The following is a 21,541-nucleotide window of genomic DNA, read 5'->3' as shown; positions in this document are numbered from 1 at the left end:
ACCCCCCCTTTACGTAATCCTCCTAAAAGTCGTAATTGTAATCTCGATATTCGTAATCGTAGTTTCAAACGCACTTATGATGTGTTATATAATCGTACGTAGAATTATAATTATAAAATCATACTCGACTCGTAGTAATAAATATCAAATAACGCGAATATGTGTCAAAATTTACGTCAATCGCGTAAACGTAATTAGTGTATTTAGTCTCGCGTACGTTTTCGTGCATAATCGTATTGCACGCGGGACGATTATTCGTAAATGCAGTCGCGTGCAAACCGATTATTTGTATAACCGTTTGCACGCGAATCGGTTTGCGTGCACGGACGATTATGCGGTGTTTACGTCGTGTATTTTATTGGTATATTTAATTAATTATTGTGATTTCGAAGTAATTCTTAATATTCACAATTGTAGTTGCGAGCGTGCGTTCTTGTGCGTAGATTTTAATTGTATAGTCAAAATGAAAGTGCGTGATTTTAACAAACAAAACATTTCTCCGCTTAGATCCAGTACTGATTTTATAGAATTATTTAAATTTAATTTTAATTATTATACGTCACAATTTAAATTTATAGACTATAATAATAATTTAGTTTTTTTCGTATTTATTTTTAGTTTTAGGCTATTTATGCGGCTTTGCAGTATTAGAGTGACTATGGCATTTTTATGGTGGAAAGAAAACAAGGTTTGTGAAACGTGTGTCGATGCCATAGTGTCAGGCGGAGCCCTAAAATGTAGCTTCGCAACCAACCAAAGAATAAATGGCACAGTCGCAAAGCGGCATTTTAGCGGCCCGCTCCGCCATTTTGGTTTTCCAATAGTTTTAAGTAAAATGATCTGTTTACCTGTGATTTTGTATCGTTATTATTATAATTTTATTATCGTCATTATTATAAATGTGATTCCTATGCTAGGTGTAAAGTTTTTACGTGGATCTGTGATTGAAACGCCATTTTTGTTTAATTTTTATTATCGTTGTTACCCTGTAAGCGGTTTTTGTAGTTGTTTTAAATTTGACAGTTGTAGCTGTCAGTTGTCATTTATTAATGTAATGCGAAGTGTAACCTTGTGATGATATTTTAATTTAGTTTAAACGGTTATATGGTAATGATTTGTTGGTTTTTTTTTTAGTTTGTTTGTTTGTCCCGTGTCGTGATCTCAAAAATTGTCGAGTTATTTTTTTTAAGTGACATTTGTCTAGCGCGGTGACAGATGAAGTGAAGTGTCAAACTTAACGTCATTGACTTTTTTAAATTAATTGTTTATAGTACCTTATGAGCTGGCGTCTACGAATACAGAAAAATACTCACTACGCTACGTCATTTCTACTTATAAAATGTACCTAAAAGTGACGTCACGCGATATTTCAAATCAATATATATTCGAAAGTATTTGTTTCCGTAAGAAAATAAAAGTACGTGTCTAATGTTTTAAAATCATCTACAAGACGGACATTAAAATAAAAATCAGTTATCTACCCTACTAAACATGTTACCCGACCGTATCAAAAGTCGAGTAATGCTATCTAGTTATGACATCACAACAAGTCATTACCATTGGCCAGAAAATTAATTAATTTTAAATAAGTTTTGACATAGACTGATTTGTTTAATTATACGCATTGCTCATTGGATGAGATATTTTATATATTGTGTTTATATGTCCAGAAAACCAGTGGTTGCAAAGTCGACAGCCGATCAAAGGGTCGCAGGTTTCATAGATTTACTAGTGGGATTTTAATAGGCTCACTCTCTATAACATGGGGCCCATAACATTTTGAAAAGTGGGTGTTGAATTGTACATACAGAATCTGTCTCCCACGGGGATAGGCAGAGACTGGAACGCCAATTGCTACGAATCTTACTTAATTTGGTCCTTCTTTAATAAACACCAATCTGGTTGATATTATGTCCGTTTAGCCTTCTGACAACGGGATGTCTGTCTACCCCTTAGGGGATTAAAACCTTTTTCTGGGGTGGCATCCAATGACTTTTCTCGCCCTGGGCGACTCAGACTCTTACTGATTATTACTCCTGCTTTTCTGGAGTGGCTGCGACTAACATTTATTATCGAATTTTATCTGGACCACAAATGACACAATACTCCACTGCTGGATAGGCCACTCGCGGGAAGAGTGACGCGATGTCATTAGCAATCTAGGGACACGAAAACAACAAACTGTCAAAATGTATTGACGTGGCCTACGTCACCAACCGCACGTGGGATGCGGTGAGCGAACAAATTGGCTTGGTCACACCGCATCGCGTTGAATTCGCGTGTCACCGCACCGCTTCGCGTTCGCTTCTAGGTCGCTCACGCATGCGTGGGGACAAATATAGGTACTACAAGGTTTTTGGACATATAAATATAATCTATATGCAATTATTATTATTTATTTTTAGCATACAGCCTGGCTGTATGACGTCTTTCTCTGTTTCGAAAAAATATTATAATTTTACAAAAAATATATTTTGAGTTTATTTTCATATTTTCGACATTTCTAATATCGTTTTGGTCGCAAACCCGACTGTTGAGTGGTAATATGCGGGTTCGATTGTGGATTCAGGTATTAGTCACTGGGTTTTTCAATATTTGAAATGACTCAGTGACTCTGTTTGTCGAAAATTTTGAAATAATCTCGAAATAATAGGCATTTTCATTTGTGCAATTGAATTTAAAATTTAATAGTACTGGAGTTTATATTAATAATACTATGAAAATATGCTGTATCTGCTTACCTCTTGAGCTAATAATTAAGCTTAATGTTCGCCGAGCATTGCCTGAGGTCATTAGGTCCATGGGGCTCATAACACAACTGGTGAAAAGTGAGTGTTATATTGTAAAGTGCACCTCTGCCTACCCACATCACATCAACAGCCTATAAGTGGCTACTGCTGACCAAAGGCTTCTTCTCATACGGAAAAGGTTTGAGCATTAATCACCACGTTTGCTCAATGCGGGTTGGCGATTTCAAACTTATAATTAGAAATTATAAGCCCAAGTTTCCTCACGATGTTTTCCTTCACCGTTTGTCATTGGTGTTTAAATAATCTTAAAAAATATGTATAACTCGTAAAATGTCATATTGGAACTTGCTGTTAGTAGGTTTACCGTGCCCTCATGCATGAGAAGCCTTAAACCTTCGGGCCACCATGACAGTGAATAACAATTACTCACATTGTCCCATTCCCAGTCATAATCATTGGATGATTTTTCCCTCATTAAAAACAGTGTAGGTACATAGGGACAGACAGCGAAAAGCGAGTTTATTTTATACGTAGTAAAGTCTCATTTCAAAGTATTATTAATATTAAACTCCATTTAAAATATCGTCTCGCCAAAATTTGGTGCTAAAATCAAATTTAAAAAAAAATGAACTTGCCAAAACGCGTTAGATAATTTAAAAAAATTAAATTCAAATATTTCAATTTTCTAAGAGATTGACGTGTTTCGTGAATAAATGAAACCGCTTCGCTTTTTTATTTAAATGACGATGTTAATTTCTGTTTTGGGACCGATTTAGGGTAAGCGTACTCAAGCCCGCATCGTACGCATCGCACGCAACGGATTTTAGTTTGTCTTGTATAGAAACTCATACAACTGCGTCCACTGATCCGCATCGTACGGACCACATCATCGGCAATGCATACATACGATGCGTACTGATGACGTCATACGGAATGCATGCGATACGTGCGATGCGTTCGATGCGTGTTTAAAAATGTAACGTTTATTTTAATTTTCTCGGTCCCAAAACAAAAATTAACAGAAAAAAAGGAAACTTATTTCAGAATCTCTCTATTTTTTAACAAAACGAAATGTTTTATGATTTTTTTATTATTACGTAAATGTACTTGACAGTATTATTTTGTTTTAAAAATGAATTAATTTAATATAAAATTGAATTTATTTATTTATTTACAACTTTAAATAGAACAAGTCTTATTAAACTCTGTATTAAAATTTTACAGATCTTTTATCATTCATATGATATATTATTTTGAAAAATATATTAAAATACTAAATATTATATCAACTTATACATACATACATTCCTGCTTCGTTAGTCAAGTGGTCGCAAGTGCGACTGCTCAGCAAGCATTAAGCGTTTCCAATCCCGGCCAACCTATTGTTGAGATTTTTCTATTTATAGAAATCTCAGTAATAGCACACAAAACGCTTGCATTTTAAATTGAACTAGTGAAAATTATGTTATCTCAAGTCAATAGTACAAAAAATAAAGAAAAAGAAAAAAAAAATCATTTATATACATATACAAATATATATTCAAATATTTACATATCTTGAATAACTATTCAAATAATATATTTTATGAATGATTTTTCTTCAACATCTGGGAAACGCCGAAAATATGTTACTATATATTTTTTTATTTACGAAATTGTATATGTTTGTCGAAAAAGGTTACAGTGTTAGTAAATGCGACTGCGAAACAGTCAGTTCGAGTCCTGAGTCTGACAAAATATTTGAGTTTTTCATTTTAGAATTTCTCAATCTTTAATAACAGTTTGGATTTGCTACACAATGTAATTAAAAAATTCGTTCGTTATTACAAAAATAATGATTATTTATAATTATACTATACAGATTATGTAATTACCAAAGTATCTGTTCAACGATGTTGCTCGGCTGATTTCGAGCCACGACGGGAGCCCTTAACTATGAGCAGCTTGCAGTAAGAGATGGCAGCTTAAAACATTCAAGTTTATATCATATTTTAGTAATTTCTTTCTAAAACATAAACATATACAATTTCGTTAATAAAAAAAAAAACCCAAACCGAATATGGCGGCAATCACAGATGCGTACAAACTCTAAATCTAATAATAAACCACGCATTTATTTTTTATGATTTTTTTTTAAATTAAATTTTTTTATTATGTAATTTTTAATTATAATTACTTATTGTGTATAGTTTTTTATGAATTACTTTGTGTAAGTGATACCGGGTTTAATTATAATATATGTATTAATTAAAAAAATTATGACTATTGTGCCCAGTATATGGCAATAGGCTCACCCCCTATTACATGGGACTTATAACATAACTGATGAAAAGTGGGTGTACATTGTATATGTATACTTTTGACTCAAAGGAATAAAATACATTATTTTGTTATAATACTAAATTCATTTACTATTGGACTGATTTTCGGTCGCTTTAGGAAGCTTTTCCAACAGAGATGTGCTATGCTACGTTGCTGTGGATGCGTTTGGCTTCCACCAATCATATTCATTGGTACACATAGCTTAGCACTGGTGGAAAGAGACTCAACTAAGCTATGTTTTTTACATGGAAAGATGCGTGCTATGGTATACGATACATCGTACACTCGAGCCGCACGTCTTCCTCGCACATCTACATAACTTAGTATCAGTGGAAACGGTGACATAGTTTCACAGCTTATAGCTGTTACATCTTCGTAGCATAAACAAAGCACATCTCTTTTGGATAGCACCCCTAATGTAGTACTATTGAGTACTTAATATTAATTTTATTAATCATTATGATATGATTATATCAGTCACAAGTTGTATACAAGGTGGACAGACGACCTGGGGCCTTAGTCTGGCCTTAGTGCAAGAGGGACGGAGCTATGTAGGTTGTATTCCAACCCTCTTGCACTGCTCAATGATCGACCATTCTGACACAATTGTAATAGCAGACTAAGGCCCCAGGTGGTCGCAGACAGGAGCATGCAGGTCTCTCTCAACCAACCGATGTGTAGTCTACAGAAGAAGCCTATGTGAGGCAATGGACAGTATAACTGTACTTCACTAGAGGACTGACCGACAGACAGACATTATTAGAAAGAAAGAAAAACAGTTTATTTGCACCATTTAAAACAATAAACATAAAAATTAATATGACAAAAAAAAACATAAAAGTCAAGGTGCAAAAAGGCCAGTACTCAGCTTAAATACCGCTGATTTTCAGCACATATATTAATATTCGTTCTTTTCCTATCACGGGACCAAAGGGTCCCGGACCTTTGGACGGCGTACGAGGCGCCGAAGCCAACTCGCAGAGGCCCTTTGAACAATTTTAATCTAAGTGTAATGGGACATCAGCCGGCGATTATCCCTGTATGCACTATGAAATGCACCAAATTAATATTTTATTATATTTGCTTTGACTTTCATAAGTGCCTACCTGGTCTATTTGAAATAAATAATTTTGACTTTTGACTTTGACTTAATTTATCATCATCATTATATCAGCCATAAGACGTCCACTGCTGAATATAGGCCTCACCCAATGACTTCCAGATAGACCGGTTGGAAGCGACCTGCATTAGCTCAATTTAAAATGAAAATTCTGGTGGTCCCAATAAATCTATTCTGGTCATTAAATTAAGACCCCTATTACTCCATGTATTAGGTGTCATTTTTGCTTACACTGTAAACTATGTTTAATGTTAATAATTAAACCCGGTATTATTTATATAGAAATAATCACGCTCTCATTCTCATATCTAAGTCCAGTGTGAAACAATGTACTGAAATATATCGTAAATATCCCTAAATGAGTGTTTTATTTATAACAACCCTAAATATTTTTATGGTATGGCTTATACTGTAGACGAGCAAACGGATCACCTGATGGTAAGAGATTGTAGAATGAGGTGCACTACGTTTTTGCCCTTCATAATGCCTGAAAAGCAGTATACCTTTTTTAGCCGGTAAACGAGCAGACAGATCACCTGATGGTAAGCAATCGCCGCTGCCCATGTACACTTGAAACACGCGTTACGAGTTGCCGGCCTTTTGGGGGTTTGGAATTTAAGAGTTTTTGGTGAATTGGGAACTGGGAAGAAGGGTAATTTGAGGGTTGTTGGTAAATCGAGGATTGGGAAGGGGAGTAATTGAGCTTCCGGTAATGTCACTTACACAACGCAAGCGTTGTTTCGCGCCGGTTTTCTGTGAGGCCACGGTATCACTCCGGTCGAGACGGCTCGTTCGTGCCGAAGCATGGCTTTCCCACACTTGACATGTAGTGTAGATGTTCAGTCAACAAGGATGTAGCGAGGTTGACTGTCCAGGCGACACACGTACTTAGGTATCGTCATGAGCTAATGTTCACATGTAAACAGCAGCTCATGTAGTGTAGATGTCCAGTCAACAAGGATGGCTAAGAAAATAAAACAAGAAAATCTACTTAAAATTATTTATTATCATTATTTTATAATACATAATAGTAAATTTAATTTGGCTGGTAGCCATTTTAAATAATATTAAAATAAATATAATACACAACATCTTAGCTATATGAATGAATGACTTTACTCTCAAACTTGCTTACATTTTGGAAGAATCAATTTAGTTTTAGATACGAGTACAAGCAATTAATGACTGCTCTTGGGTTTGTAAACGCACCCACGACACAGGAGACAATGCTAGCAAGTTTTATAAAGAATGAGGATAGTTATGAGTACTGAAATGTATAACAAAAGTACTGTCATTTCTAAAGTCAGTCATAGTTTAAACGTGGACTAAATAACATTGTTGGCGAATACAAAAAGATAAGTAATTAAGTCTTATCTTATATACAGGGTGTCCCTGAAATCGACGTCCAACGGGCACTAGATGATCAGCAAGGTTCCAACTGTTATCAGAAAAATATAAAAAAAATTCTAAGTCCTACAGTTTTTAAATTACAGTGACTTATGTGTTATCCACGAAAAAGTACACCCTGTGCCAGTCTTTTGACTCTTGTTGCTACAAATCTTTATTTTTTCGTCTGCAGTCTTCCTTACATTATCCTGAATAGTGCTCCAGTAATATGGAATCATACATTCTTAGCCAACTGCTTTAGATTGGAAAACATTGTTAGTTTTAGAGGAACCAAATACTCTGAATAAAATTTTCACCTTACTTTAAGTGACTGTACTGAATAAATTATGTATTGCGCTAGTAGTGGCAAATTTCACCAAAGTTGGCGCATTTAATAAGGATTCTAAAATGGTATAGCACTTTGCACTTATTTCTTGAATTCACACAAAAAAAGATTTTTCAACGAAACTCCGTTTCGATGAATTTATTTGAACTTACTAAAAATTCTTCTAGTGTACTCAAATCATACGTTATAACCTCGTATGCACTAGACAACACTTTGCACGCGATTTGTTATCATCATGTTGAAAATCAGCGAGGATCTCTTGTCAAACAATATTGTCTGTCTACTCATGATTTCGCTCGCAACTTTCGTTGGCAATATTAATAGACTTACTAGAGGAACTGATGTTGTGTATCATGTTTCACTTAATAATATTGAATGATAGCAATATGATGTTCATAGTGCATCAATCATGATGTTCAAATGTGTAGTAAAATCAAAAGGAACGGACGCGGCAGATTCATGTACACAGCATATCGACGCGGTAGTGGTATGGTGTACATGAGCCGTATTACGTATACGCACAATTACTCGTCATATCCCCATCAAAAAAAAAAAAAGAAATGGGTGAATCCTCCGATTAAGTTATGTGTTCATGCCTTGTGATCAAATGCGGGATGAAGCATCAAATATTCTTTAGTTTAGTCGAGAAAGAGTTATTTGCACCGTTGCAAGGAATTGCAGGTAAAGCAAAAAATAATTTAAAAAAGAAATAATCAACACGGCGCAAAAAACCCAATGCTAGCTAAAATAAGCCCGGGTACGATGGCTCGAGATGACAACACCAGTTCGTCTAGTGATAATATTGCCGACGAATGCTGCAAGCGAAATCAAGGGTAAACAGACAATTTGTTTGGCAAGAGATCCTCGCTGATTTTCAACATGATGATAACAAATAGCGTGCAGAAGTATGTCAGTGCATTCGTAGCACTTACGTTATAACCTCGTAGGTTATAACGTATGATTTGAGTACACTAGAAGAATTTTTAGTAAGTTCAAATAAATTCATCGAAACGGCTCGTTGGTGTCGAATTCAAGAAATAATGTGCAAACGTGCTATACCATTTTAGAATCCTTATTAAATGCGCAACTTTGGTGAAAACTACTAGCGCTACATAATTTATTCAGTAAGTCACTTAAAGAGGAAAATTTTAGTCAGAGTATTTGGTTCCTCTAAAACTGACAATGTTTTCCAACTAAAGCAGTTGGCTAAGAATGTATGATTCTATTACTGGAGCAGGATAATGTAAGGAAGACTGCAGACGAAAAAATAAAGATTTGTACAACAAGAGTCAAATAGACTTGCACAGGGTGTGGTGGATAACACATAAGTCACTGTAATTTAAAAACTGTAGGACTTAGAATTTTTTTTTATTTTTCTGATAACATTTGGGACCTTGCCGATCATCTGGTGCCTGTTGGACGTCGACTTCAGGGACACCCTGTATAGTAATTAAGTTTAATCTTAATAATAGATAGATAATATTTCATAAAAAGACTAATAGACGCGAGTAAAGTCAAGCAAACATAGAAAAACAATAACTTAGTAACATAATCACACTAATTCAGCTGAAATATTCAGATTCAATGGAACGAAACCTTGTTCTTTATACACATGTCGATGTTATCTGAAAAATAAAAACAATTAAAACATATATTAATTCTTAAAACCTTTAAAAAGTGATAAATATGAAGTATATTGTATGAAGGGGATAACAAACCTTTCCTTTTTTTTTGAAGTTGGTTAAAAAGGTATACGGGGAGGAGGGTTTGTAAAAAAAACTTTAAACACAACCAAAACCTGTATCTCTTTAATTTTTGTTCATGAGAAGGAATCGAAACAGTTCAGTAATGAAACTTACAACTGATTACATGTAGTCTATATTAAAAATTTTTGACCCAGATAAATAATTGCGGGAATCGAACCCGCTATATGTTGCTTTAGCGCAATAGCCTGTCTTGCAGGCTAATCATATAGTTGTAATGGTGGCTTGGGAAGGTTCCAAAACATATTTGCGCAAACAATTAAACGAATAGGGTAGGTGACTAATTTTTATTTTGGTACTGTTATAATTATAATTGATATGTAATCATGCAATAAGTAAGTAAGCGATGAAATGTAATATTAATAAGTTACATGCAACATACAACATTACACATCCACGCTGCTCGCTACGTAGTACAGAAGATATATCTGGCGACTTTGCTGAAAAAAATACCCTAAAAAATGTTTTAAACTGACATGGTCACTAACACTAACATTAGAACTTGAGACGGGATATTTACCATGTTTATTTATGTCTTTTGATTCCCGGGTCGGGCAAAGTATTACTGGGCTATTTTCGGTTTTTCGAAAATTTCACGGAGTTTGAAATTGTACTCAGTATATGGCAATAGACTCACCACCTATTACATTGGACTTACAACATAAATTGTGAAATGTGGCTGTACATTGGTATTATGTGCACTAATGTGCACCATTGCCTACCCCTGCGGGGACTAATGGCGTGACGTTATAAAAAAAATATATGTATTCATGTCTATGAGTTTCCGATATTTCGGCACTGTTGCAAGCGCTATGATCACAAATGAACTTCATAGACATAAATAAACATAGTAAATATATCCCGTCTTAAGTTCTAATGTTAACCCTAAAATAAGACATTAATTAATGAAATTATCACCTTCAAAAATACCACAATCAAATATGAAGTCTAACACTATTACTTTAAAGTTCAAAATTAAATGATAACTGTATTTAAATTATGTTACCATTTCAAATGAAAGTACAATCTAAATTAATCTTTATACACAAAAGAACTAAGGTTTACAATTAAATGTTTACGAATTACCAACTGATTTTTGTACCACTTTAAATGTACATAGGTACTACTTATAATGAACTGTATACCAAAAGTCATAAGGTTCATAATTCCATAATCTTCAAACTGGAGAAATTATGAAGCATTACAGGGCTGTTGTCTCGATTTGTTCCTCTTTTGTTTATCAACCCGTATCATATAAGTTGATTCTAATATTAAAAAAGAGAATTATATTACTATTATACTAAAATAAACTTTATTGAATGGGGCATAAGACTCATTATTGAGAAGAACATGATATTACAGCATCTTACTATTGTACTCAGAATGGTAACTTAACCCAGTCCATAGCAATTGTTTTCGAAACAAAATCGGCAGTAAGTTTTGATTTCATAGAAAACTTGGCTGAAAGTCGGTATTATATCATGCATCATGCTTAATGAACAAAATGAAGTATGACAATTGGGTAGTTTCCTAGGTCAAAAATAAATTATTTTGATATTTCAATATAATAAAGTATCCCAAAATAATCGTATTTTCATTCATTCATTTGACGATATACTTATTTATTTAATTTTTCTTGCAATTTTTTGCGTAATAAGTATGCTATTTGACGCAAAAAAATTATGACGTCATAATTTGCAATGTCATACAAAATTCATAGAAAAGTAACGTTTTTGACATTTCGATAAAAGTATTGAATTTGACTAGTAGGATAATACCCTATAGGCTAACCCCCTATTACAAGAGACTGATAACTTAACTGGTAGAAAAACTTTTTTTAAGAAAAGGGAACCGTTGTATATACTTAAAACTTTCTCTTAAGTCTGAAAAAAAAAACTATATGGAAAACCGCAACAAAATCGGTTCAGCCCAACGAGTGACTTCTCCTTTTTAACCGACTTCAAAATAAGAAGGTTCTCAGTTTGATCTGTATGTTTGTGCGCAATTATCTCGCGTTGGACTGAACCAATTTTGATGCGGTTTTCAGCATAGTAGTTTTCAAGCTTATGAAAAGGTTTTAGGGATAAAACCTGACTTCAAAATGGAGGCGATAAAGAAAATTGAACGCACATACCGTTTTTTATAAATAATATTTTTGTAGTTTGTGAAAAGGTGCCTACGTCTTAAGAAAAATAATTATAACCAACAGTCCGTGACAGTCCACTGCTGGACTATGGGCCTCCTCTACATAAAGAGGGTCTGCAACTTTGACTCTGCAGTTGGGTTTGAGATGGCAGTTTAAAAAGTTCAGGTTTATCAGAGAGCGCTGTTGTCCGGTCTCAGTCAAATGTTTAGACTCTTAGTCAGCTCTTCAGATACCCAGGGGTAGAGTAGGGATATTCGAAACTGGGGCGGGTCGCTAGTGATATAATAAAATGCGCGATTTTTTCCCCCACCATGAGAAATCTGATCATATTTCGTACTGGGGATTATATAGTATGCATTATACAATTCTAAACACACAAACAAAAATCTACTAAATTCTACAATAATACGACTACGACATAAAAATTACCAATTTATTTAAGTAGGTATATAATATAAGTACATTCGACAATTAGCTACATAAAATAAATTAACTACATCACGATACAAACTAAAAACGTAATACTTTTTGGTTGCAAAAGTACTAAATAAAGTATTTGAGGCTTTTTATTTTGCATTGATTTAATAGAAAAATGTAGTTTTCTTGTTACTTCATAGGTGGCGTTGCTGAGAACGGTATACAAAAGTATAGTTTAGTTTTCACTTTTCAATTATTTTATTATTGAAACAAGTCGATTACAATCACAAGAGTCAAATGTATCACTGTACCGAAATACATCATCAAAATCGGTTTAGCAGTTTAGGAGATAGATTAACTCATACCAACTTTCTTTCAACTTTATAATGTTAAAAACCCATTCGCGAGAATAGCAAAAATCTCAACTAACGCCACCTATCGTCGGTTTAAAGTAATAATAATACTTTATGACACAAATAAAAACTATTATTTGGTATTTCAATAATACTTTTATAAATAATACGTTTTGAGAAAGAGCATTTAATTTTGAATTTATAATTTACGCTTAAATTCATTTATAACACGGATTATTATAATTTGGAGACAAAAAGGCATAACCCTAGACATGACAATCCCCTAATTTCGGCTTTTGGGGTATATTACCATTAAAATTAAATAATGCGTCAAGAAAATACAAAGCTATCATTTCAAACAAAATTATAAATGATTTTCAATCACTTGTGAAAACCATTTTTCTTTTTTTTTATCTTCTATATGGGGTGACTGATAATTATCAGATAATAATTATTATGATAATTATCACGTGTTTAAATATCGTTCACTAATTATAATTGTCTTTGGGCAACTTGTTTGTAATCATGAGTACAATCACGTGTTTAAATATCGTTCACTAATTACCAGTCACCCTATATTTCCATAGAAAAACACTGAGCATTTTCTTAACGCAAATTAAAATTGTATTAATTTCTTTGAATTCTAATGAAACCACAGCCAATTATTTAATTAGTAGGTTAGTTGATTTTGATGAGGGCATTACGTGCCCTAATAAGCACCTCTGCCTACCCCTTCGGGGATAAAAGGCGTGACGTTGCGCAGTGGTTAATTTTGATGAAATAGCCAATCACAGACGAAAATGTATGATAATTAATTCTCGAGTTATTATTATTTAAGCTTTAAAAAGCTGCCAATTGCTTAGCGCTAGCTAAAAGTACCAATTCACAAAACATCTATTTACTTTTTTGTTGTTGTGATTTTTTCAAATAATCGTGGACGTGTTTCTTTTTATTATTATTATATTTGAGGAGACTAACAAGCTTACAATATTACTGATAGTAGGTAACAGTTATTAATAAGCTATCCTTTGCTTGATATTTTACTAAATTAATATATTTTTCAATAATTTTATTATGGAAGACAGACCAACAGACAGACATTTTGTTCTTTTTTATACTATAATATTTGCTTTAACGATCAAAAGTGTCTTAACGGTCTATTTGAAATAAATAATTTTGACTTTGACTTAGAATAATGTTTATAGGAAGCAGCTCTATACGATTCAAAGTTATAATATATTCGTATCCAAAAGCTAGCAAAGACCATTATCCAAAAAAATAGAGACACTTACATCATAACCAAAAAAAAAAAAAAATAAAAAAGAAAAAAAAATCACATCCACGACTACAAAAAAGAAACCACAACAGCAAGAAAATCACAACATCAATCAAAAACTAACAAAAAAAAATGTAAAAAAAAAAAAAGAAATAATGCTCATCACAAAAAATATTTACGCTCGTCACAAAAAGTAATAATTAATGCTCCAAATTACCGATGATAGCTTTCACCACGTCCGTCGACGAGGCGGTCCCTCCAAGGTCCGGAGTCATGATGTGGTCTTCGTTGATAGTCTTCGCGACGGCCGCCTTGATCAGGTCAGCGTGGAAGTGGTGGCCGAGGTGTTCCAGCATGTCTACTGACGCGTTGATCATTGCTATCGGGTTAGCTATGTTCTTGCCGGCTATGGCGGTACCTGAAAGTGGGGGTAGGGGGATTAGTGGCTATTTTTTGGTGATTTAAAAAATAGATTGGTTGTAAACCGACGTGAAACAACGCTTGCGTTGTGTTTCGTTGTGTGAGTGAGGTTACCGGAGGCCCAATTCCCCCCTTCCCAATCTTCCCCATCCCCATTCCCGAACAACAACCCTTAAATTCCTAACTCCCAAAAAGCCGGCAACGCACTTGTAACGCCTCTGGTGTTTCAAGTGTCCATGGGCGGCGGCGATTGCTTACCATCAGGTAATACGTCTGCTCGATTACCGGCGTGTTTCATAAAAAAAAGATTGATTGGAGGACTGGTCGTATGAATTACTGCTAAGCACAGTTGGCACGGTGGCTGGGCAACTGGCTGCCGTGTAGTGTTGCGGGTTAGATTTCTGCACGGCAACTCTTTGTGTTATCCACAATTTGTTGTGTCGGGTCTGGGTGTCATGTGTATGTGAACTTGTATGTTTATAAACCCACGACACAGGAGAAAATACTAAAATGAGACAACGTAAAATAAAACAAAGGGTCTCGAGTTCGAGTTAAACCATAAGTTGTATTATTTAGCTGTGTGGACTCCATTTTTTTAGTCGTGTATACCTAATATCTTGTGTATCTTTATATATATAATTCTTCTGTAAGTGTGTATGTCACTGAACTTCTCTTAAACGACTGGACAGATTTTGATGAAATTTTTTGTGTGTGTTCAAAGGGATCTGAGAATGGTTTAGATTAACAATTTTGTCCGCTGAACAATGTTTTTTAAATTAATTTTTAATTGATTAGTAGTTGTTGATTTTAGAATGTTTTACATTGGATCCGACAAATCAAATTAAAGACGTGTAGACAGGACAACGTCTGTCGGGTCCGCTAGTGTATACCTAATATCTTCCAAGTTTAAAAACCGGTTCAGCTAAACGCGAGATAACCGTGCACCAAACAGGTCAAACTCAGAACCTCCCTTTTTTCCAAGTCGGTTAAAAATAATTAAAAATTGATCTTTAGTAGACATACCAGTGTTCCTAGTGCCAGGTTCGAAGACTGCGTAGTGGTCGCCGTAGTTCCTGCCCGAGTGGAGCCCGGCGCCGCCGAGGATGCCGCAGACCACGTTGGACACTATAGACCCGTACAGGTTGGTCATCAGCATCACGTCGAACTGGTGGGGCCTGGAATTCAACATCATTCATCATTCTGTTTTTTTTTTTTCGTCCGCTCGTCTGCTCGTTTCCACCCAAATGAGCAGACTGGTCATCTGATGGTAAGCGATCAGCGCCGCCAATAGGCACCCGCAACACCAGAGGCGATGGCCTATTAAAAAAGAACACCCTCTTTCCTTGAAGGTTTGAAGGTCGTATCGTCTTTATCACAATGGCACTGATTTTAGTTCAGTGCCGTTAATCGGTAAGGTATATACTAATGTAATGGTATTCCATTGAAGAATACTTTTTAAAAAAATGTAATAAAAACATGCATTACCTTATGCATTCTTCATCCTGATTGCAACAAAAGATATAAAACACCCATTCTTGTTTCATATTCTCTTGTTATGTTCTCTGATGTAACTGCCGATTAATATTAAAAATACACACGCTACACGCACGTTGCCAATGCCGCATTTGCCCAGAACCGTGCAGTCAAACTGTATGACACAGATTTGTTCCAACACAGCTGTGTATCCAAACCCAACACCATATGCTCAGTAAACAATCCTGTACTCACTTGGAGACGAGCTGCATGCAGCAGTTGTCGATGATCATGTCGTTGTGCTCAATGTCCGGATACTCCTTGGCGAGGCGGCGCGACGTCTCCAGGAACAGGCCGTCCGACAGCTTCATGATGTTAGCCTTGTGGACCGTTGTCACCTGCGGATGGTATACAGTTTAGATCAGGATTAACTTTACACATTTTTAAGTGTGGGAGAGCCATGCTTCGGCACGAATGGGCCGGCTCGACCGGAGTGTTACCACGGCCTCACAGAAAACCGTACTTTACACCATTTGTGTTACAAGTCCCTGTAGTAGGGGGGGGGGGGAAGAGCCTGTTTCCAAATACTGGTCATAATCCAGACTCCGTGTTAATTTTTTTTTTCGAAAAACCGAAAAAAATCGCAGCTTTACTTTACCCGACTCGGGGAATCGAACCCGGAACCTCTTGTCGTACTTATTACCACTCGACCAACGAGGCAGTCAATGTAAAACTTCAATACATATACAATAATAGTACACTACTACTTACTATACATTATACTTACTACTGTGTAAAGATATACTACTAATACATAATATTATTCTAAGATATACCTCTTGGATCCGACAGACAAACTAGATATATAGTTTTGTCGGACTGTAAACTAGTTCATAAGTTTAATACATACATACATATAGTTTATGTGTAGGAGAAGTGCATAGCGCTAATATTTTTCAAAAATAATGCTTATAAAGTACATTAAATCAATAAATAAAACATTACACACACATGCATAGTATCTGATCGTATATGACAAAACGTCAAAATCGATAGACATTGCGATGATATTGACGTCTCATATGAAAAGAGTTTTATAAAAGAGTTTGAATTAAATAAAAATTATCCTTCAACGTACGTTAAGTGGTATTGTAAATTAAATCATATATGGTCGAATTTCGGCCACTAGGCGACCACTAGTACATAATGTTATTCTAAGATATACCTCTTGGATCCGACAGACAAACTAGATATATAGTTTTGTCGGACTGTAAACTAGTTCATAAGTTTAATACATACATACATATCGTCACGCCTTTAATCCCCGAAGGTAGGCAGAGGTGCACATTATGGCACGTAATGCCACTGTACAATGTACACCCACTTTTCACAATTTATGTTGTAAGTCCCATGTAATAGTAATAGGTGGTGAGCCTATTGCCATATACCGGGCACATTTCCAGACTCCGTGCTACCACTGAGAATTTTTTCGAAAATCCGAAAAAATACTTTGCACAACCCGGGAATCGAGAATCGAGAATAAGTTTAATAAATAAATAATAAAATAAAAACTACAATACCTTCTTCCTATTGTTCCTCTTGGCAAACTCGAACGCGAACCTCGCCACCCTCTCGGAGTTGCTGGCGGTCACCACCTTCATGGACTCGATCACGCCCTGCACCGACTCGTGCTCCAGCATGGCATACTCACCTTCCGTGTTCTGTCTGTAAACACAACGTATGTCTCAGTAAAGGATTGGAGTGAAGACTAAGACAAGTTCTTTTAATCCCTGATTTCAATCAAAATTATTTATCTATATATTATGTTGGTACGGGAGAAACTATTAAACGACTGATCTTTAAATAAGTAATCTTTTTATTGCATCTTTTTCTTTTAAATGTTAAGAAAAAATAATAACACTTGAATTTCTTTGAATAGAATGTCCTCAGGTCCCTACAACCAATACATAAAAACATAATATTTTTATGTTATACGGCTGTTGTGTGTTTTATGTTTTAATGGGCGAGTGTGTACTTTCATACCCACTTTTAATCCTAATCTTAAGTCAGAGTCAGAGTCTCTTAATCTTAATCTGCTGCTGATTCCGCCACGCAACGTGTAGCGGGTTCGATTCTCGCAGAGAGCAACTCTTTGTGTCATCCACAAACTGTTGTTTCGGGTCTGGATGTCATGTGTATGTGAACTTGTATGTTTGTAAACGCACCCACAACACAGAAGAAAATGTTAGAGTGGGGCAATGTTTAAAAAAAACAACAAACATACCTGATAATATGGATATCAATATCCTTGTGCCTGGTGGTGATTCCTGGGAAGGACTTGCAGTGCAGCACGTATGCATACAGGTCCAGAGAGTTGCGGAGTGCAATGTTACGGGACGTCACATAGGCAGCTTCACTCTTGGTCTCAATGTTACCCTGGAATAATATACATTTTTGTCATTGATCGGGTTTTTTTTTATGATTATGAAACTGGAAAAAAAGCCGCAAAAAGCTTTAAACAGTGAAGAGTGGAAGGAAGGTAGGGAGGCCTTTGCCCTGCAGTGGGACGATCATGGCTGAAATCTAAATCTAATGATTATGAAACAGAATAACTAATGAGAGTTTGTTCTTCGTCGATCGACACTTTCATGACATTGCGCACTGATTGGCTGCTCCAATTAACCAACCAATCGAAATGAGAGCGCGTTCGGCACCCTGATTGGAGAGACAGAGGGCTAAACGCGTTAGCGTAAAAATAACTCGAATTCAGAACTCACGGCGGCAAACGAGCAGAACGGATAAACATAGGCCTACGTCTATGTTCAGCCATAACTATAGAGTTATAATACTAAAATCTATACTATCTATACTAATATACTAATATATACTATATATACTATAATATTATAAAGCTGAAGAGTTTGTTTGTTTGATTGTTTGTTTGTTTGAACGCGCTAATCTCCGGAACTACTGGTCCGATTTGAATAATTCTTTTTGTGTTGGATAGTCCATTTATCGAGGAAGGCTATAGGCTAAAACATCACGCTATGACCAATAGGAGCCGTGCAGAGCGGGTGAAACCGCGCGGAAGTAGCTAGTTAAAACATAAGTACCTTAAGACAAACACCGTTCCTCTTGATAGTGGTGATGGCATACTGTACATCCTCATCATTGTCCACATTGGGATCAATGTCCACCACCTCAAAGTCTACTGGAGCTCCGATGTATCTGTAAACACATTATAATTATTATGATGAGTTTAAATATCGTGACTGGTAAATTAGTGAACGATATTTAAACACGTGATCATACTCATGATTACAAACAACTTTCTCAAATAAACTTATTTTATATACTTATTAGTTTTATTTTTATTTATTTTCACAATAACAAAGTAAAGTTCCAAAATACCTACAAAATTACTAGTCTTCTGATAACGCGGGCGCCAACGCCTCGTTGCTAACAGCTGATCACGCGAAAGTGCGCGAAATTTTGTTGTTTTGTTATTGTGATAAAAATTAAACTAATAAGTTTCCTTTAGGAAAGTTGTTTGTAATTACGTGTTTAAATATCCTTCACTAATTACCAGTGGGTAAATAAAAAAAAATATCAAAAACATTTAGTAGTACCTGATAAGTAATTAATGCCTGAATACTCAAACGCTACTCAATTTTAAGACACTCTCAAATGTAGTTCTGTCACTATCAATTCTTTATATAAAATGACACAATATTTTTAACATGAGTTTGAGTATTCGGGCGTAAGACTGGCTATAAATGCATTGTATTGTATATCTTTTGTTCTCTATTATACCCATAATGATATATTTACATAATAATACATCTGACTAATATTACAAATGCGAAAGTTTTTATGTATGTTTGTTACTCAATTATGCGAAAACAGCTAAAAGGCTCCGAATGAACTTGGAACATGAGTAGATTATGATCTGGATTAACATATAGGCCACTTTTTATCTCATAGGAACATGGGCAAAACCACTTGTAGAAACTAGGACTGTGTATAAACTGCCAAAATGGGTTTGAATACAAAGTAGGTATAGACTGCATTGATTATGGTTTGGAATAACACAAACAAATTTTTCTTCCAAGTAAATGCAGGCGAAATCACTTGTAGAAGCCTGTATTACATACATACAAGTACTACATGTTTATCTATCCAATTAATACTTTTATGAGGACTAATTAATATCAAGCCATTAATTGGAAGTAATATGATAAGAAATCATTAACAGAAGATGATAGTCATAACAAATTAAGAGCTTATTCATCATCATAAGTCTGTAAATATCTCTCTGGTGGACAAAGACCTCTTCTCAAACAGAGAAGAAATGAGCATAGTCACCACACTTAGCCAAGGCTGGCATGCTGAGGATGGCTTTAATAAGACAAGTAACCAAAGCAGTTTAGATTATGTGTACATAGATGACTGACCAACAGATAGACATTTTGTTTTTTGTGTGTGCCTTGCTAGTCTATTTAGAATAAATAATTTGATTATGACTTTGACTTTAGAAACATTGTATTGAAAATGTATTATAGTTGGGCCATTACAAATATACGTGAACTGTCATAAGTCATTCATTCAGTATCCGATCTCTCATTCACATGTATGCGAGTTGTACATTAAAGACATGTAAAAAAATTGCAGTTTTCAAGTACTCATAACTGATATACTGATATGATAGAATAGCATAGAAAGTAAACAAGGTCTTAAGAATCTGAGTTCATATCTAGGTGTATAACACTATATTAGTTTGTTTGAATGTTTTGATGTTTCTTCATTAATAGTGCTGAAATTACTGAACGGATTTTATTGAAATTTGGTATACAGACAGGGTATGAGCTGACTTGGGTAATAAGATACTTTTTATCACACGGGAACGCGGGCGAAGCCGCTGGTAGAAGCTAGTATTTAAAAAAAAAAGATCACGTGAGGAAGCAGCTGTGTATTCTGTGACTTGAACAAAAACAGACCTGTAAGTATTAAGTTACACAATGAAATTATTACAAAGTATAGCTATATTTACATTTATACAGGGAAAATTAGCACTATTTGCGTCTCATGTAATAGATAGAGCGAAGTTATTGCGCGCTAATGTGAACAAGGTAAACTACAGCTGTTTTCAGAGACCTAATAGAGGTTGGCACAAATAGGTTATGTCTTACTTGAAAATGTCTCTGACGTAGCCCATGCACTCTGGACCGATTCCTCCTCCTGGGAGCATGGTGACTGCGTGACGGCCCCCATAATGAGCCTTCGGGACGAGGTGCTGCTTTCTCACCACAGGAGTTTTATGTTGCACATCGAAATCTGATAACGTTGCTGGTGCCGCCGCAGAACTAAGGTTTACGACACCACGGAGCTCTGGCCGCACATTCAATTTACTCAGTAATCTCAGAGCCATCGCGAATTTAGCGCAAATATCTTGGCTCAAACTATTAAATAACCACAGGAAGAGGAAAACGGAAAATGTCAAAGAGTTGCTATTTTTCACCGTCAGATGGTGCTGTTCTGTCAAAGTTTCTCAAAGATGGCAGCATTGGGATTTGTTTGACAGTTGTTGTGAAGCTTTCTGTTTATAAACATCACAGAGTTTCTGGGAAAATAAAAGAAAATACCCCATATTTGGCGTTTATATTTACATGATTAGCTTAAATATAATTTATTCATATAATTATAACTACGATTTGATTAGTTTTGACTGTTTTTCTAGAATAAATAATTAAACTACGGTGACAAAATTTT

At 35.2% G+C, this 21,541-nt stretch overlaps 3 protein-coding genes across 3 annotated transcripts in view; 2 read left to right on the top strand and 1 right to left on the bottom strand.

The window, feature by feature from the left end:
• The window catches only part of LOC118280488 (43 kDa receptor-associated protein of the synapse homolog), a 124,478-nt gene that overhangs the window by 59,763 nt on the left and 43,174 nt on the right, over positions 1-21,541 (top strand). The window lies entirely within an intron of this gene.
• LOC126912016 (uncharacterized) lies at positions 59-1,979 on the top strand. Its single transcript, XM_050702074.1, has one exon. It carries the CDS (start codon positions 77-79, stop codon positions 1,073-1,075), a length of 999 nt encoding a protein of 332 aa, XP_050558031.1. The 5' UTR covers positions 59-76; the 3' UTR covers positions 1,076-1,979.
• LOC118280357 (isocitrate dehydrogenase [NAD] subunit gamma, mitochondrial) lies at positions 9,254-21,304 on the bottom strand. Its single transcript, XM_035600351.2, has 8 exons — positions 20,962-21,304; positions 18,886-19,000; positions 18,057-18,208; positions 17,353-17,497; positions 16,028-16,170; positions 15,323-15,474; positions 14,097-14,297; positions 9,254-9,549 (listed from the first exon to the last, which is right to left on the bottom strand). The coding sequence occupies exons 1-8, from the start codon at positions 21,198-21,200 to the stop codon at positions 9,506-9,508; spliced, it is 1,191 nt and encodes a 396-aa protein (XP_035456244.1). The 5' UTR covers positions 21,201-21,304; the 3' UTR covers positions 9,254-9,505.

Source organism: Spodoptera frugiperda, chromosome 21 (assembly GCF_023101765.2).
Source record: "Spodoptera frugiperda isolate SF20-4 chromosome 21, AGI-APGP_CSIRO_Sfru_2.0, whole genome shotgun sequence".
Lineage (NCBI taxonomy): Eukaryota > Metazoa > Arthropoda > Insecta > Lepidoptera > Noctuidae > Spodoptera > Spodoptera frugiperda.
Note: the sequence above shows the minus strand (reverse complement) of the source record. Positions and strands in the feature narration are given on the sequence as shown.

Bases quoted from the DNA above. Each gene is read 5' to 3' on its own strand.
- LOC126912016 (XM_050702074.1), top strand. From the start codon at position 77: ATGATGTGTTATATAATCGTACGTAGAATTATAATTATAAAATCATAC.
- LOC118280357 (XM_035600351.2), bottom strand. From the start codon at position 21,200: ATGGCTCTGAGATTACTGAGTAAATTGAATGTGCGGCCAGAGCTCCGT. The intron at 18,209-18,885 runs GTACTTATGTTT...ATATTATTCCAG, and splicing joins GGAACGGTGTTTGTCTTAAG to GGTAACATTGAGACCAAGAG. The intron at 17,498-18,056 runs GTATGTTTGTTG...TTGTGTTTACAG, and splicing joins ATTGATATCCATATTATCAG to ACAGAACACGGAAGGTGAGT.